General features: G+C 43.2%; 1 protein-coding gene and 1 pseudogene across 1 annotated transcript; both read right to left on the bottom strand.

The window, feature by feature from the left end:
* Positions 1 to 4,422: 4,422 nt before the first annotated feature.
* LOC139449741 (uncharacterized) lies at positions 4,423 to 7,794 on the bottom strand. The gene has a single exon (XM_071231261.1). It carries the CDS (start codon positions 7,627 to 7,629, stop codon positions 5,797 to 5,799), a length of 1,833 nt encoding a protein of 610 aa, XP_071087362.1. The 5' UTR covers positions 7,630 to 7,794; the 3' UTR covers positions 4,423 to 5,796.
* A 5,073-nt stretch (positions 7,795 to 12,867) lies between these two features.
* On the bottom strand, positions 12,868 to 16,101 carry LOC139450262 (uncharacterized; annotated as a pseudogene).
* Between the last annotated feature and the right edge of the window lie 1,995 nt (positions 16,102 to 18,096).

Here is an 18,096-nt window from a genome sequence, read left to right as displayed (position 1 = left end):
TGGAAGTTTAAGTGTATGAAAGGAGAACGCATCGTGCCTACGGACAGATAAGACGACATTTTAAAAGTAAACATAACTTATCTTAACATATTTTAATACAAAGTGTCACGAACAGCAACATTCATATGCTGAATAATAATTACTCCAAATGCGATGTAACCTCTGCAAATATGTAATGTGTTTAGAGAGTTTAACCAGTCATTTACACTCTACGCCGAAGTGTTTGTTTGCACGTAAAAACATTTAATGTGCGCACCCACGCTGTATACGCCTACGTGGTCCATTTACGTGTTACGTTCTCAGAGAAGTATCTTCAAAGACGCGTGTTTAACATTACTTTGATACGTATTTTGGAGGTCATTCTTGTGACATTTATCACGTCTAGTGTAATCTTTTGAAATATAGGTGTATATGTATCTGTTGCCCTGAACAGCATCAAGATCGGCGACAACGCTAAGCAGGGCAAGTCAGACATAATCTGGGAGATCTCTTTGGCCTAGTTAGAGGTGGAATGGGGTGAAATGGGATTTATCCTTGCGTCCAAGATTATTGTACTTTTACGTACATATGTTCGAGCGCGCGTGCGTGCGTGCGTGTGTGTGTGTGTGTGTGTGTGTGTGTGTGTGTGTGTCTGTGCGTGCGCGCGCGTGTATCTGTCCGTATTAATGAGATACCATGTCGTAGTTAAACAAGGATACCCAACTCAGACACAGTATAATTACTTAGAGCCGACCATTTCTTGTTTTGTATTCTTAATGCCAGGCAAGGAGACAAATACCATCTGTTCCGTCTCTTGACGCTCTCCGGTCAGACGCTCTATCTACTAGACCATGGAGGCTGTCTCCGTGAAAATGGGCATCAAGAGGCAGAAATGGTTTGGTCCTGAAAACAGTCGATCAATAAACTTACATACCAGTTTACTGACAACTGACAACATTTACCTGTTGAATTGAAGTATGATATGTGCAAGGATATTAATGTGAATCTGGGATTCGAACCGAGGCTGTGACTGAATAGCGAGTTGTAGCGCCACCCGTATCCCCGGTAGACAGTCTACAGTCTAGAACGACAAGCCCACAAGGCGACCAGTGTCCCCGTAAGTCCAGGACGACAAGCCCATAGGGCGTCCAGTGTCCCCCACAGTCTCGGACGACAAGCCCACTGGGCGACCAGTGTCCCGTACAGTCTAGGACGACCAGCCCCTATCGCGACCAGTGTCCCCGAAAGTCCAGGACGACCAACCCACAGGGCGACCAGTTTCCCCGACTGGCTAGGACGACCAGCCCTCATGGCGACCAGTGTCCCTTACAGTCTAGGACGACAAGCCCAAAGGGCGACCAGTGTCCCCGACAATCTCGAACGACAAGCCCATAGGGCGACCAGTGTCCCCTAGGGTCTAGAACGACAAGCCCACGGGGCGACCAGTGTCCCCGAAAGTCCAGGACGACCAACCCACAGGGCGACCAGTGTCTCCTACAGTCTAGGACGACAAGCCCACAGGACGACGAGTTTCCCCGACTGGCTAGGACGACCAACCCACAGGGCGACCAGCAGGCATGACAGTCTCGGACGACCAGCCCACAGGTCGACGAGTTTCCCCGACTGGCTAGGACGACAAGCCCACAGGACGACGAGTTTCCCCGACTGGCTAGGACGACCAACCCACAGGGCGACCAGCAGGCATGACAGTCTCGGACGACCAGCCCACAGGACGACGAGTTTCCCCGACTGGCTAGGACGACCAACCCACAGGGCGACCAGTGTCTCCTACAGTCTAGGACGACAAGCCCACAGGACGACGAGTTTCCCCGACTGGCTAGGACGACCAACCCACAGGGCGACCAGTGTCTCCTACAGTCTAGGACGACAAGCCCACAGGACGACGAGTTTCCCCGACTGGCTAGGACGACAAGCCCACAGGGCGACCAGCAGGCATGACAGTCTCGGACGACCAGCCCACAGGTCGACGAGTTTCCCCGACTGGCTAGGACGACCAACCCACCGGGGGACCAGTGTCCCAGACAGTCTTGGACGACCAGTCCATAGGGCAACATGGCAGTGTAAGTCAGGTACATTAGCATCAGTGTAGAGGAAGGAACAATGGAAGGAAGGTATGTTGACAGTGTGAGATATGTTGAAGCGCCTCGAAAATACCTATCACACGTTCTCAGTAAGAAGGATGTTGACAGTTCTCAATCTCGATGGTAATGTTACGAGTAATTAGTACTGGAAAGCAAAGATTCTTACAAGAAACAATGTTCGCAATCGTTAATCTGTTGCGCAAATGTGAAGGGTTCATAGATACGTTGTTGGTCAAATTTAAGAAAATGAACATGTATAAGTGATACTACATGCATACCTCCGAGAGGTTACTGAAACTATGTTTGTTTGTTGTTTAACGCCGCACTCAGCAGTATTCCAGCTATATGAAGGCGGTCTGTAAATAACCGAGTCTGGACCAGACAATCCAGTGATTGACATCATGAGCATCGATCCACGCAATTGGGATCGATGACATGCATCAACCAAGTCAGCGAGCCTGACAACCCGATCTCGTTAGTCGCCTTTTACGACAAGCATGGGTTGCTGAAGACCTTTTCTACCCCGGAAACGGAAACAATTCAGTGTCATTAACAAAACAATCTTAATGGAAGCACAAGAGATAAACACATATCAATGCTAATACTAATTACACATGATCATGCAGTGACGATTCCGTGAAGGAAAAAAACAGCAACAATCAGAGAGGACACTGTCATCCACATCTGCGGGTTTGAGTGAGTGGGTATGGCTTTACGCCGCTTTCAGCAATATTCCAGCAATATCACAGCAGGGGGACACCAGAAATGGGCTTCACACATTGTACCCATGTGGAGAATCGAACCCGGGCCTTCGGCGTGACGAACTAATGCTTTAACCACTAGGCTACCCGACCGCCAGCGGGTTCTTTTTAATGGGTTTACTTCTATTAACATGTTATGTAACAATTCGGCGGGTGTTGATATTTTCCACACCGTGAGAAACCAGTTCAAAGGTAATCAGTCCTAATTTCGTGTATGAATAGATTCATTGATCAAACGTTCAGGCTCTTGTTCGTCCATCTTTTACGTTTTCTAACAGCATGGATGTTTAGACCTATATGTGATGGAGGATTACAGTGTACATATATATTGTACTTACATCTTATTTAAATAAGGAGTGTCCTAGAGATTGACCTGAATAATATTTATCACTTTGATCAACGTCCGACAGGTTTGAAGTTGTAGGACAAAATGGCGGATTCTGTATCAATTCCGACTTCCTGATTGGCCGCTCATGTTTTTGATTGACAGGTGGTGATAGTTTTGCCCAATGATCTCTCATTACGTGCATGATATCCTTTAGAACTATCCACAAGACTGCATGACAAGAAGGATGACTTCAACTTCCCAACAGTCAACTTTCCTTTTATGTCATCCAGCACCTCTAGCTTTCAATATCTACATGTCATTTCATGTTTATATTTCATTTGAATATATTTCAATAATGAAACTAATCTGAAATTATTTGGCATCAACTGAAATAAAGAAACTGGATACAGATGAAGGGTTTGTATTTCATTGCTGTCATTAATTTACACCAAGGAAGATGAAGGGAAAACAAGAAGATGAACAGACCGCATGTGTGTGAATTTGGGCATTGCCAGGTTGCCTCCCTTAGTATGCAAGAATCCTATGATTTGTTTGTTTGTTGTTTATCGACGCACTCAGCAGTATTCCAGCTAGATGACGGCGGTCTGTAAAATAATCGAGTCTGGACCAGACAACCCAGTGATTGACATCAAGAGCATCGATCCACGCAATTGGGATTGATGACATGTATCAACCAAGTCAGCGAGTCTGACCACCCGATCCCTTTAGTCGCCTTTTACGACAATAATACCTTTTACGGCAAGTATGGGTTGCTGAAGACCTTTTCTGCCGCAGAATCTTCCGGAATCCTAAGATCACGTGTTTGAATTTCCAATTGGCCCTGATTAGCATACTTGGTTTGTCAGCACCATAAAGCCAAAGTGTTACAGCAAAATGGTAAAGGTTTAATTGGGGCTATCCTCACACATCTGTATAAACTTTAAACTGTTTAAAGCTGCGTTAGACTCAACTCAATTGTGTGTCACTGTAAACTGTGCACCACAGTCAGCCAATAAGGGAGGTAACTCTTATGTGTATACCACGCACGCGGCCCGGCGCAACGCTCTCTCTCTCTCTCTCTCTCTCTCTCTCTCTCTCTCTCTCTCTCTCTCTCTCTCTCTCTCTCTCTCTCTCTCTCTCTCTCTCTCTCTCTCTCTCTCTCTCTCTCTGTGTTGTGAATGTGTACACTTATGACGAGAGAAGCGGTGGGGTAGCCTTGTGGTTAAAGAATTCGCTCATATTCAAACTCAGTTCAGTAGCGTTTATTCATGATCGATATACATGCTATTAGTCATGTCCTGTATTGTATTCCAAGTATGCGCGCCACGCCGACGATATTGCTGGAATATTGCTCAAAGCGGAGTAAAACCATACTCACTCACTCATTCAGTGTGGGCATGGAACGTTACACGTTTTAAACGAAACATAAAGGGAGTAATTATGTACATATGCATAACATTACATTGCTTGTGTTTTATAAGTACAAGTATCATCAGCAAAACATATGTCAGAGGCCAGACCACACACTGGAGATGTTATTGTCTTTTGCAATAATGTAATGAAAACGTCATAAAGTGTGATATCTGTTATGATTTGATGATTAAAAGTACATAATAAACCTATCCTGTAAATTCCACAAAATGTGTGTTTTCCGGTCTGTTCCGCTTTAATGAAAGGTAAACAGGGAACTATTGCTTGACTAACGAACCTTGACTTATCCCTGGTATATGCTGTCTGACAAATGGGCTGTCTGACAATTGGGAGGTTACCCTTTGGACAGTATTTCAGATACATCACAGCATGTCAGCTTGTGGGGGGAGATGCCAAAGTGAGGCAGTGAATAGACTTGTACCAGTATTGGGGCGATTGACAAAGCATCGTACGAGTTCCAAGTTCCAAGGGGTATTATATGACAAAAAATATAAACATGAAGTACTGCCATGACGTAAGATGAAATTGTGTACTATTTCCTGCTAAATATCAACATAATGAACGGTCATTTCTTAAATTAAAGTATATGTCGAAAACGTGAATGGAAAGTTAATGTTTATAAAAGCCTAAATATTTCAGATGGCTTAAAGCCATTTGTATCTGTATATTAATGTATGACAATCAACAATCGTTAACGTACCTTCATTTCAGAACTTCCAGTTATTAACACATAATGTTCATACTTTTGAAAAAAAGCTCTGCTCGTTAGACAAGAAGTCACATGACTTTGTGGTCAACCAGCTCAAAGTTATTAACCTCTATATCACCTCTATATTAACACGCATATATCTCAGGGTGACAATAATTATGAACATCGGTGTAAATCAGTGCAACATGAATAATTGGCATGAGTTTACTAAATTGTAACAAAATTTACAAGAGTATGAACGAACAGTTTCAAATGTTATGTGTAATAAAGATATTGGGAATATCAAGAGTCACGCGTGCTGCGATGTGGAAAGCCAGCTCTGTATTTTCGTATAAGGTAAACACAGGCCCGCAACAACGTTACGTACATTCCTGCCTTTTTTAATAATGTTCACTGCAATAAAGAATGAACATTATGAGTGCGAAAGCTGGTTTGAGGCTAGCATTAATGTCATGTTGCCACTGATTAAACACTTAGTGGAATAGTTCACGCCCTGTTAATGTCCAGCCTTATATCAGGGCTTTGTGAGAGATGGTCCGACTGACACCGTCTGTGGAGAAGGAAAGACGTCCCTGACATCGTTTTCCAACCGTCCATTACGTGCTTCGGTCCCTCCTTGTCTGTCGTGACGCTGTCGGCGTCGTCGAAGCCGTCTCTGACGTGCATGGAGCGGAATGTAGCAAAGGGGTGACTGGTGGTGTCGCCCTCATAGTGCGCGTTACTCACGTGAAGCTCCGTCCTTTCAACCAGGGAAGATAATTCTAACGTTGCTCTCCCACCGTCCATGTAGGTCACGTCAAATGTCAAGGTCTCGGGGTTGATCAGAACGGCCCTTATTGGCGCTGATGGTCTGAAATCTTCAGCGTTTGTTTGACCAATGATGACAGAACTTCCAAAAGGAATCCAGTCCACTGCTGGGGGAACGATTGGGAGAAGGCGAACATTCCCATCCTGGTACATCACGAACACTTCGCTCCACGTATTGTTCCAGGGCACAGAGTAGGATATCCGGAAATAATCAACTTTATTCCACGTTTGACCCGTCGTTGACAGCTTGATGTTCATAGTCTCTGGCGCTCGCCACCAGAAGTCGATATCGATTCCTTCAATAATAATTTCATCGTTCTCAAACATTTTGAATATTTTATCCGGACCCATGTATCGTCGCTCCATTTGGAAATCTTCAACGACGATGCCACTACTTTGAGAAGAGGAGATCTTTAAGATCACCTCATTGTCGCCACTCTCCGTCCAGGTAAAGTCTTTGATGTTCCACGTGTGATAAGGAGACACTGCAGTAAACTTCACGATCGGTTCTTTAATAAAGGTATCGGCTCTTCCTTTGTAAAACACCGACACGTCCGCTGGGCTGTTCAGTCCATTCAGCCTTAGGTCAATCCTCGAACCAATTTCTGAATCAATATATCCTTGAGATCGTCCCTTCAGCTTGAAGACGACACCAAGCTGAAAAGGTGTGCTGATACCCTCGGACACGCTGTCGTTGAGACCAAACGTGGCACCGTTGGACACAATTCGTGTCGAATGAAGAAGCTGATCCAAGGCTACATTTCGGAACAACCAGTAGTTTGGTGGAAGGAATGGACAGTTGGAAGTATCCTCCGTCCTGGAATTCAGAAAGGAATGATATGATGGTAAAATTGCTGTGACCGTGTATGCTGACACGGTGTTGTGAAAGACAGGAATATCTATGTTATCCTCTTCGGCGCAGGGGGTTGGGTAGCTTCGTTGTAACACATATCCGTCGGAAACTTGCTCGAGCATCTGACTCTTCAATAAGTAGCTCTCCTGCTGGCATGGGAGTTTACAGGAAAATGTCTGAGAGTCAGATGTAATTGACGAATCTTCAACATCTACCAACACATTATCCACCTCCACACCATACGTATCCGATCGCATCACCTTCAGTCGGATTCTATGCATGCCGCTGTTGAGAAGAACAGGAGCACCGATTTGTCCTGATGGTCTGAAATTATTCCAGAAGGCACCTCCTCCATACTGCACGACAGACGCGAATTTTCCTAGATACACTTTTCCTATAGATATGCTGATGTCGTCAAGGTCACCATCGTTAGAATAACCCACTGACTTTACCGTCACATAAGTTTGCTGCATCAAGCAGAAAGGAAAGGACAGTGTGTCACCTTCTCGAAGGTATACAGCTTTCAAGCCCGAAGCTCCATCACGATGGTGTGTAGGGTGATGTCCCCGTGACGTCTCTGCCTCAATCGTCATCATCGTCGCCGATGACGTTACTGACAGCAACGAGAATGTAACAAACGCCGCATACATCGTTGACATTAGCAGCGCCCTCACATAGGTGTACTACAAGGGTTGATATTACATCTTATTTTCTCCACGTTTATATCCAGATGAAACGTGTCCTAGCCATTGTTAGTAGGGTGTAGTTACACATCTCTTAGCACTGATATCGTAGATAAAAGCGTCTGTACTTAAGCCCAACCCAACGACTCATTCATTTGTAACCATGAAAAAATAAGAACTGTCGAGGTAGAGCCCATTTGCCGATGTCCCGCTGCTATGTCCTTTAGACTATGAATATTACATTCAATCTATATATATATATATATATATTAGCATTAGAACTACCAGTTTGAAAGCCTCCGTTGGCTAACCACAGTACACTGCATTTAACAGATATCTCTAAGGGTAGTACACTTAAGTGCAAATAGAGGCCTCAAAACAGCTAGCGACTGACATGAAGATTTTGTTTGTTATCGAAGTTGAACGGCATATGTACGCCAGATTTACATCGCACGTTGAGCGTTAAATGTGGAAATCAATTATATTATTAAGATCAAGTCACAGATAACATTTTCATTTCCATGTATCTTGTGGAGAGACCGTCGATATCTGTCAACAACATTCACGCAAGCTGTTCACTCAAATGTAGTGAGTGAGTGAGTATGGTTTTACGCCGCTTTTAGTAATATTCCAGCAATATCATGGCGGGGGACACCAGAAATGGGCTTCACACAATGTACCCCATGTCGGGAATCGAACCCGGGTCTTCTGCGTGACGAGCGAACGCTTTAACCACTAGGCTACCCGACCGCCCCTCACTCAAATGTAACGAACTATAGTGTGATATTGTGTTTTACTCTATACACAAAGATAACATATCTAGTTTCTTACAGGGTAAATTGTGACTCAACCATGCTTAGTAATGGATATTTTAAAAGAATGCGTTTAAGTCTAAGTAAGACGAAACGATACGTTTCTGATAGCTTAAGTGAACAGATAACCCCTTTTAACGAAAAAATATCTCATCCAACATCTTTCTAAAGATCATATATATCTAAGTAGTAGCGGGTGTCACAGTGATGCTTGACCGGTCATCAGGTTCCTGTCCAGATGTGTGGTTTTGGGTTTGATCACCTGTTGGGATGGTGTGTGGTCTTGTATTTGATCACCTGTTGGGATGACGTGTGGTCTTGTGTTTGATTGCCTGTTGGGATGACGTGTAGTCTTGTGTTTGATCACCTGTTGAGATGGCGTGTGGTCTTGTATTTGATCACCTGTTGGGATGACGTGTGGTCTTGTGTTTGATCACCTGTTGGGATGGCGTGTGGTCTTGTATTTGATAACCTGTTGGGATGACGTGTGGTCTTGTGTTTGATCACGTGTTGGGATGACGTGTGGTCTTGTATTTGATCACCTGTTGAGATGGCGTGTGGTCTTGTATTTGATCACCTGCTGGGATGACATGTGGTTTTGTGTTTGATAACCTGTTGGGATGACGTGTGGTCTTGTGTTTGATCACCTGTTGGGATGGCGTGTGGTCTTGTGCGTGATCACCTGTTGGGATGACGTGTGGTCTTGTGTTTGATTGCCTGTTGGGATGACGTGTAGTCTTGTGTTTGATCACCTGTTGAGATGGCGTGTGGTCTTGTATTTGATCACCTGTTGGGATGACGTGTGGTCTTGTGTTTGATCACCTGTTGGGATGGCGTGTGGTCTTGTATTTGATAACCTGTTGGGATGACGTGTGGTCTTGTGTTTGATCACGTTTTGGGATGACGTGTGGTCTTGTATTTGATCACCTGCTGGGATGACATGTGGTTTTGTGTTTGATAACCTGTTGGGATGACGTGTGGTCTTGTGTTTGATCACCTGTTGGGATGGCGTGTTGTCTTGTATTTGATTACCTGTTGGGATGGCGTGTGGTCTTGTATTTGATCACCTGTTGGGATGACGTGTGGTCTTGTGTTTGATCACGTGTTGGGATGACGTGTGGTCTTGTATTTGATCACCTAGCTGTTGGGATGGCGTGTGGTCTTGTATTTGATCACCTGTTGGGATGACGTGTGGTCTTGTGTTTGATCACCTGTTGGGATGGCGTGTGGTCTTGTGTTTGATCACCTGTTGGGATGACGTGTGGTCTTGTGTGTGATCACCTGCTGGGATGACGTGTGGTCTTGTGTTTGATCACCTGTTGGGATGACGTGTGGTTTTGTGTGTGATCAACTGTTTGGATGGCGTGTGGTCTTGTGTTTGATCACCTGTTGGGATGACGTGTGGTCTTGTGTTTGACCACCTGTGAGGGTGGCGTGTTGTCTTGTATTTGATTACCTGTTGGAATGGCGTGTGGTCTTGTATTTGACCGCCTGTGGTGATGGCGTGTGGTCTTGTATTTGATCACCTGTGAGGATGGCGTGTGGTCTTGTATTTGACTACACGTGAGGATGGCGTTTGGTCTTGTATTTGACTACCTGTTGGGATGGCGTGTGGTCTTGTATTTAATCACCTGTGAGGATGGCGTGTGGTCTTGTATTTGACTACCTGTGAGGATGGCGTGTGGTCTTGTGTTTGACCGCCTGTTTTGATTGCGTGTGGTCTTGTGTTTGACCGCCTGTTTTGATGGCGTGTGGTCTTGTATTTGATTACCTGTTGGGATGGCGTGTGGTCTTGTATTTGTCCACCTGTGAGGATGGTGTGTTGTCTTGTATTTGACTACCTGTGAGGATGGCGTGTGGTCCTGTATTTGACCACCTTTGAGGATGGCGTGTGGTCTTGTATTTGACCACCTGTTGGGATTGCGTGTGGTCTTGTATTTGACCACCTGTTGGGATGGCGTGTGGTCTTGTGTTTGATCATCTGTTGGGATGGCGTGTGGTGTTGTATTTGACCACCTGTAAGGATGATGTGTGCTCTTGTATTTGACCACCTGTCGGGATGGCGTCTGGTCCTGCTAAAAGTACAACGCAAACAGTACACTCTCAAAGTACAATTGCAGAGTCTATTTTTTCAATCAGTTGGATTGTGTCTTTTGATGGCGTGTAATGTCAGTATATACACATTATAATAATAACTATGTGGCCTGCACTATCGACGGAATTATGAATGCAAAGTGTGGTACCATTATTCTGAATATCAAAGGAAATGGTCAGCAATTTGTTTCTCTTTATGACGAAATTATCCTATTGATCTTTAATGAAAGATTGCGTGTTGTTATGGTATAGAAACATAATATATTCGTGTAAGCCACGGCTGTTATAATCGGCTCATGTGTTAGTAAGCCAAATATATGCAGTAAATCTGACCCGTGTAGCTTGAAATAAAACATCATCAAAACATAAAATATTCCAACGAACTAGCATTTTTGTAACGTTATAACAGTATGACTAGAAGGAAGCCATTGAGCCATACACAGGGAAAGAATCTATAAAGTCACATCTGACTACATACAGTGAGTTTCCGTTTATGCACTCCTCACCAGTCTTACAACTACCAAATAGGACTTATGTGTGTAATAACACCGACTGCACAATGGCACGATGTTGTATATATAAAACCTCAAAGTCATCGCCTGAGAATGATTCGATTATCTATCGAAATAAATTCCATTTGGCTTAAAAGACAAAATAGCGGTGAAAATTACATAAATGGATAACTGAATATCAGTGATGACACCAGGTGTTTGTAAAATGGGGTAAACCTGTCTTGCCTGCTTCGTGTTAGGATTAAGGAACGCTTGAAATGAGCGCCCAATAACCACCCTGAATAGCTGTTTTGTCTTCGGGTATCCCAATCATCTTACGCGTTGCATCTCGATGTGCAGAGTTGCGTCCCTTATTCGTGACAGGATATAATGGACGTATGTTCGAATCTAAAAGTCTCTGTTCTCTTTATCTCAAATATGTCATCACGTTCCCGTGTTAATGGATTTCATCGAACGGCTAAACGTCTACGGGTTATTTCACTTTGGACGATGACAGGCCGTGATATTATTTAAATTTTTTTCAAAACGGGGTCAATACGTCGCGTATTCATGCTCTAAAAAATAGTTTATCATCAATAGGACACAAAAAGAATCATTTTTCACATTGTCTATAATATATAATAAATCCTCGGGAAAACGAATGTATGTCGTCGTGCTAGCCGTATTCTCGAGACCAACGAATGTCGAAATCAGTATAGAGGATATTGCATGCGTCGAGTGAAATATCATGTTTCTCTCATTGAGTGACGGGGTTGAAGGGAGGGGTTCGCCACTCGCGAAAATATCTCCCTTCCCCCTGTCACTCGATGAGAGAAACATGATATTTCACAATACATAAGGAATATTCTATTTATTATATACTTTTTGTTTAGGTGTCTATCGGAAAATTAAGTTATTTCATTAAAAACGTAAAACCTGGAAACATAGATTCTCCCTATACTACCTAACAACACACAGGGACGGTTCATCACCCCTTCTGTTTACCACTTAAAAGTAGTTTCGCGTTTGCAAAATATTAAACAATATAAACAAAAGCATAAAAGAAATATTTAGGGTTACAAAAATTCTTTATCATACATTTACATATGATTACATACAAGATAAACTTTAACAAAAAAGATTCTTCAAAACTAGGAGACCGCTGTTGGAAGCGAAAGAATACACGCTGGTCAAGTAACACAAAAGTCCTTTTGCCAAGCAAACAGTCTTGATTGACGAGTTCAATGGGAACTTTACAGTTTATGACGAACCATTTTCAAGAGAACAATAAACTGCAAGAAGTGATATTAAGTCCATAAATGACCATCTGTCATTATTTTGCCTTGTCAATGTGGAACTAACATAAAAAGGACTTCAACAGTTTGTGTACGGGCTAGACACTTGCGATAAAGGGAGACAATTTAAGGGGATGTAGCTCTTGTATGACAATAGTTCCGTCAAAATGTTTATGTTCACTGCAGTGAAATATCACGGGTTATGTTCAATGCAATGAAAATATAACTTTATCAACTTCAGAAAACACAGTCTTTCACACTGAAGTATGTAGTAAAACCATTCTTCGGGCGACAGTGGGATGTTTTCAGACACAGAAAATTATCATTACTTCAAGACATACACGTACTATACAAAGATGGGCCAAACAACCCAGTCAACAATTGTTTGTGTGTGTGTGTGTGTGTGTGTAAACCCTGAGGCAAAACGTTTTCGAATAATTTCAGGAATAATTCAGCTAAATTGAAATTTGAATAAAACAACAAGTCTTAGACGGGATAGGTGGGACAGACTGATCATCGTGGCTAGACTTTATTGATGTCTACACGCATGTCTGGACTCTGAGTCAGGTGACTCGACTCACAGCGTCTGGAGACTAGGAACGACGTCCCCGACAGCCTGTCCCAGTCCCCTAGTACGTGCCGTGGTCCTTCCTTGTCCGTCATGACGCTGTCTGAGTCGTCGTTACCGGCGTCCACGTACATAGAGCGGAAGGTAGCGAATGGAGTCGCGGTCGTGTTCTGCTTGAACAGAAGGTTGCTGACCTGAAGTTCTGTCCGGTCCACTTGAACGTTCACCTGTTAAATAATGAAAAGCGAACCAGTGTTGGACAGGAGAAATATACAGATGAAAGAAATGAAAAGCAAATTGGGAAATCACTAATTCCGGGTACCTCTTCTTAGGGCAAGTCTAGATACACTTCTTGAGTTTTTTCGAAGGGCAAAGAGGTGAGGATTGTCCACTTAAGAGCAGGTCAAGAAAATAATAATGCCGCATTTCTTAGAATGTCACTACAAACAAAGAATGGGCGAGTCCTTCAGTTTTATCACTGCGTGTCAGCTTGATGTGGGAGGAAAACCTGAAGTGATGCATATCCTAGACGTTTACCAATTTGGTGAATCAACCAGCACTGGTATGTTGCTTACAAATCTAGAGATATAATTACACCGAATCTGGTATTAGTACCCTCGATCATATGTTTCTGGCGCACCCAAGGGACGCAACTCTGCACAGCGATCTACACCCCGGCTTTTGACGACTGGGACGGCATGAGAATGTTGTTAGAATGTACGCTGACACGTCGCTTATGCAATTAACCAAAAGTTGTTATCCATACAGTTGTACGTTTTCTTATTTCTGGAAAAGATCTCGTTTGAATTGTAACTGAACTTTGACCGAAGGCTCATATTAAGGACTGTATAAATGAATGAATTTCGGGGAACAAAATAAACAAAACAACTGATTACTCATAGGTCTTTTTAATCGGAGTACACAGTGTGTTAATTCAGCTTGGCTGCCTGGCTAAGAAAAGATGCATTCCTGACATAAATACCGTAGGCTGCTAATATTGGGTTAAAGGTGGCAGGTCAAGGATAGCTCTGTTTAAACAGGATCTTCGTTATCCATCTCCGGTGGTGAGGTTACGAGAGTGAGTAAGTATGGTTTTACGCCGCTTTTAGCAATATTCTAGCAATATCACGGCGGGGGACACCGGAAATGGGCTTCACACATTGTTCCCATGTCGGGAATCAAACCCGGGCTTTCGGCGTGAAGAGCGAACGCTTTAACCGCTTGGCCATCCGATCGCGCCTGAGGTTACGAGAGGTTGGAAGATCGTACATGGAGTTAATGTGTGATTATTGTTTATTGACGCGTCAGTATATTTACAATGAGCGGTGATGCATTTCTTTATAATCTGACTACACGTAAATACAACAACCATAAGCCTATTTTGACGGGATCTACATTATCCATCTTAATGGATCTTGTTTACAGATGAACCAAAACAACCACACAACGTAAGTATATACTAACTCCCTCATTCCTGAAATCTCACCTTTCCGAAAATGATGGAAACTACATATGTTTATGTACTCCATGAATATGCGAATCTTACAGCAGAATCTTTCTTCAGAACAATGTAATAGCGAAGAAGCCAGTGTTTTCATTACTGACACGAATGCTTACTTTCAGGGTAGCCTGTCCGCCATCTCTGTACGTCACGTCGAGAACCAGCGTGTCAGGGTTGACGACGACGGATGCGATGGGAGCCACGGGCCGGAAGTCACTGGACACAGTTTGACCAACGATGACGGACGTTCCGAAGGGGATCCAGTCTGCCGCTGGGGGCACTGGAGGAAGGAGGCGAACATTGCCGTCTTGATACATGACAAACACCTGGCTCCATGTCTGGTTCCAGGGTACTGGGAGGGCTATACGCATGTAGTCGGCATTGTCAAAAGTTTGACCAGTCGTGGAGATGGTAACTTGCATTGAGTCGGGCGCTAGCCACCAAAAATCGATGTCAACACCCTCAACGGCCACCTCTTCATCCTTGTACATGTCAAACTGTGTATCTGGGCTCATGTAACGCCGTTCCAAATGAAAGTCATCAATGATGATGCCGCTTGTCTGTTTTGTAAAAATCTTTAGGACGATTTCATTTTCTTGCTTCTCAAACCACGTGAAATCGTCGATGGTCCATTTGTGAGATGGGGATGAGGATGAAAATGATACAGAAGTTTCTTTGAAAAGAAGCCCTGATTTCTTTTCTTTGTACAATATTGTAACATCAGCTGTAGACTCTAATCCGTCTAGTTTCAGAGTCAAAACAGAACCGATCTCCGAGTCAATATGACCGTTGGTCCTTCCGGCCAGACGGAACAGTACATGAAAAGAGAATGGGGTCTGGATGCCGTTAGCAGAGTCATCGTTGGTGGCAAGAGTGGCTTTGGGTGATACCTTTGGCGAAGCGAGAAGGTCTTCCAATATAACGTTATCAAATTTCCAGTAAACTGGTTCAAGAAACGGACAATTCTTTGTATCTTCATGTCTCCGGTTTTGAAACGTGAGCAACTGTGGTTTGTGGGCGGTGACGGTGTATTCGCTGACGCTGTCGTGGAACAGATGAATGTCAACGTTGTCCTCCTCAGCACAAAGAGTCGGGTAGCTCTTCTGTAAGATGTATCCGTCCGTCACAGATTGGTCGGCGTTGCTCACGAGGGGCAGGGTATCCCTGATACAAGGCAAGGAACAGTTAAGAACAGCTGATTTTGACGTCACCAAAGGGTCATCGATTTCAATCAATATCTTGTCTATTTCAATGCCGTACTTGTCAGCCTCTGTGACCTTACCATTTTGAGATGGTGAATACCCCCTTCTAAGAGCCTTGCACCAATTCTTCCAGAACCTTTGAAGACGTTCCACAAGGAACCACCACCGGACTTGTCTTCGGAGGTGAAGGAACCGATGATTTCATGGTCTAAGATGATCGAGACATGGTCTGGAGCACCATCATTAGAAAACACGATCTCTTTCAAGACGGCTTGGGTGGATTGCAGGAGACAAAATCTGTACGCCAAGACATCCCCCTTCTTGACCAAGACGGACTTGCCGTTGGAGGCTTCATCCCTTGGTTTGCACGACGTGCTTACCTCGAGACGTCTCTGCCTCTATCGAAATCAACGTCGCTGAGGACGACCGCAGGAGCAACAACAACAGTCCTACGAACACCATAGCTTTGCCTTGTAATGAGTAGTCCTACCATCCACACAATATCAGCTGATGTGACAGCGTCTGTAAAGTGTTATATATGGTGTTTTATTTTGAAAAAAAATCAATACAAACATGCAGTGTGTTATTTGCGGAATCCATGTAAGCATATCATTTTAATCGAAAATGTAAAGCTACAGGTTTGTGAAACATATTGTTACCAAGCATGAAAGGTTTAGTATTTTATGAAATAAGCCTTTCATGTCGGCGCTATCACATTCATTATCTGAAATCAGGATGAAACCTGTTGCGTGAGCGTTCAACGAAGTGTTAAACTGAGGTGTGTGACTCGTGTTAAACGTCGATGTGCGACCAGCATGGTTTGAATTGCAGCTCAGGGTGTCAGGTAACCCACTCACTACCACGCTATAACATTTTTCACCAGTAAAGAGGTAGGGACCTTTTGATATTTACCATAGTTTGTCGTCGGGTAGGACCCAAAGATATACATTCACTGGAATTGCTTGTAAGTTTTGAAACATAATGTTTGTATTGTTTTATTTGTTGTTTAACGCCGCACTCAGCAATGTTCCAGCTATATGACGGCGGTCTGTAAACAATCGAGTCTGGACCAGATAATAGAGTGATTGACATCATGTGCATCGATTCACCCTCTGGGATACGATGATATGCATCAACCAAGTCAGCGAGCCTGACCACCCGATCCCGTTAGTCGACTCTTACGACAAGCATTATCGCTATTCACGACAATCATGGGTTGCTGAAGACCTATTCTACCCCGGATCTTCACAGGTCCTAAAACATAATGTGTTGTGGGTTCCAAACATCTGTGTCGAACAGAATACTTAGGCTGATAGCTAGGGTATATTATCTCTTTTCTATGCGCACGTGACTCCGACTTTTGTCACTCCTCAAACTTAAACATTATTCAAAGCAATGATGAACAATAACTCACTCACACGAGAAGTCACGGTAGCAATTTCACTCATTTGAGTCATGTTCACGATTGCATTGTCTCATTTGAAGGATCATAATCAGGACATTATTTTCTTTGCCACTCATTTATGGCGTGTTGACGATGGCATTGCTACTCATTTGTTATGTTGACGATAGTATTGCCACTCATTATGTCGGGTTGACGATGGCACTGTGACTCATTTATGTTATGTTGACGATAGTATTGTCACTAATTTATGTCGTGTGGCATTGCGACTCATTTATGTCGTGTTGACGATAGCATTGCCACTTATTTCTGTTATGTTGACGATGGCATTGTCACTCATTTATGCCATGTCGACGATGGCATTGTCACTCATTTATGCCATGTTGATGGCATTGCCACTCTTTTACGTTGTTGACGATGGCTTTGTCACTTATTTGTGTCATGTTGACGATGGCATTTTCACATATTTGTGTCATGTTTAAGGATGGTATTGTCACTTATTTGTCACCTACTGGTTCTTACAGCAACTGCATAAGGGCCTTACACATAATCATATTCACCCTTTGTTTTGTCTTGTTTGCTTTTTCAAAGCCACACTCAGCAGCATATTGCTGAGTGCAGCCTTAAACAACACACAAACATGTATCCAGTAATATGACACATGTGCACTATGTGACAAACATGAAACATTATACAGGATCAATCAATATTAGGTAGGAAATTGGACAACATGCAGAGATGGCATTTGTATTATTAACAATCAATGCAACAGCTGTACATTTAAATGCCATTAATCCAAACATACATTTTTATTCCTTTCAAAACCAGTAAACATGTATTAAGTATCAAAGAAACGTTGCATCGTACTTTGTTTTATTAAGTCACAAATAATTTCACTGATATCTTCATATATTTTGAAAACAAATATTTGGTAAGTGCATGAATTTACAGCACAATGTATTTTATCCTTTTGATGGTGGCAGTACATTTCACACAAAACACAACAATAATGATGATAAATTATGGTGATTTATTTACATTTTCACTAACAAGCAGCAATACAGGAATGTTGTTATTT

Source organism: Haliotis cracherodii, unplaced genomic scaffold (assembly GCF_022045235.1).
Source record: "Haliotis cracherodii isolate W230 unplaced genomic scaffold, xgHalCrac1.p SCAF_8, whole genome shotgun sequence".
NCBI classification, from domain to species: Eukaryota; Metazoa; Mollusca; class Gastropoda; order Lepetellida; family Haliotidae; genus Haliotis; species Haliotis cracherodii.
This window is presented reverse-complemented; position numbering and strand designations above follow the sequence as displayed.

Coding starts and splice junctions, on each gene's coding strand:
- LOC139449741 (XM_071231261.1), bottom strand. CDS start 7,629: ATGTCAACGATGTATGCGGCGTTTGTTACATTCTCGTTGCTGTCAGTA.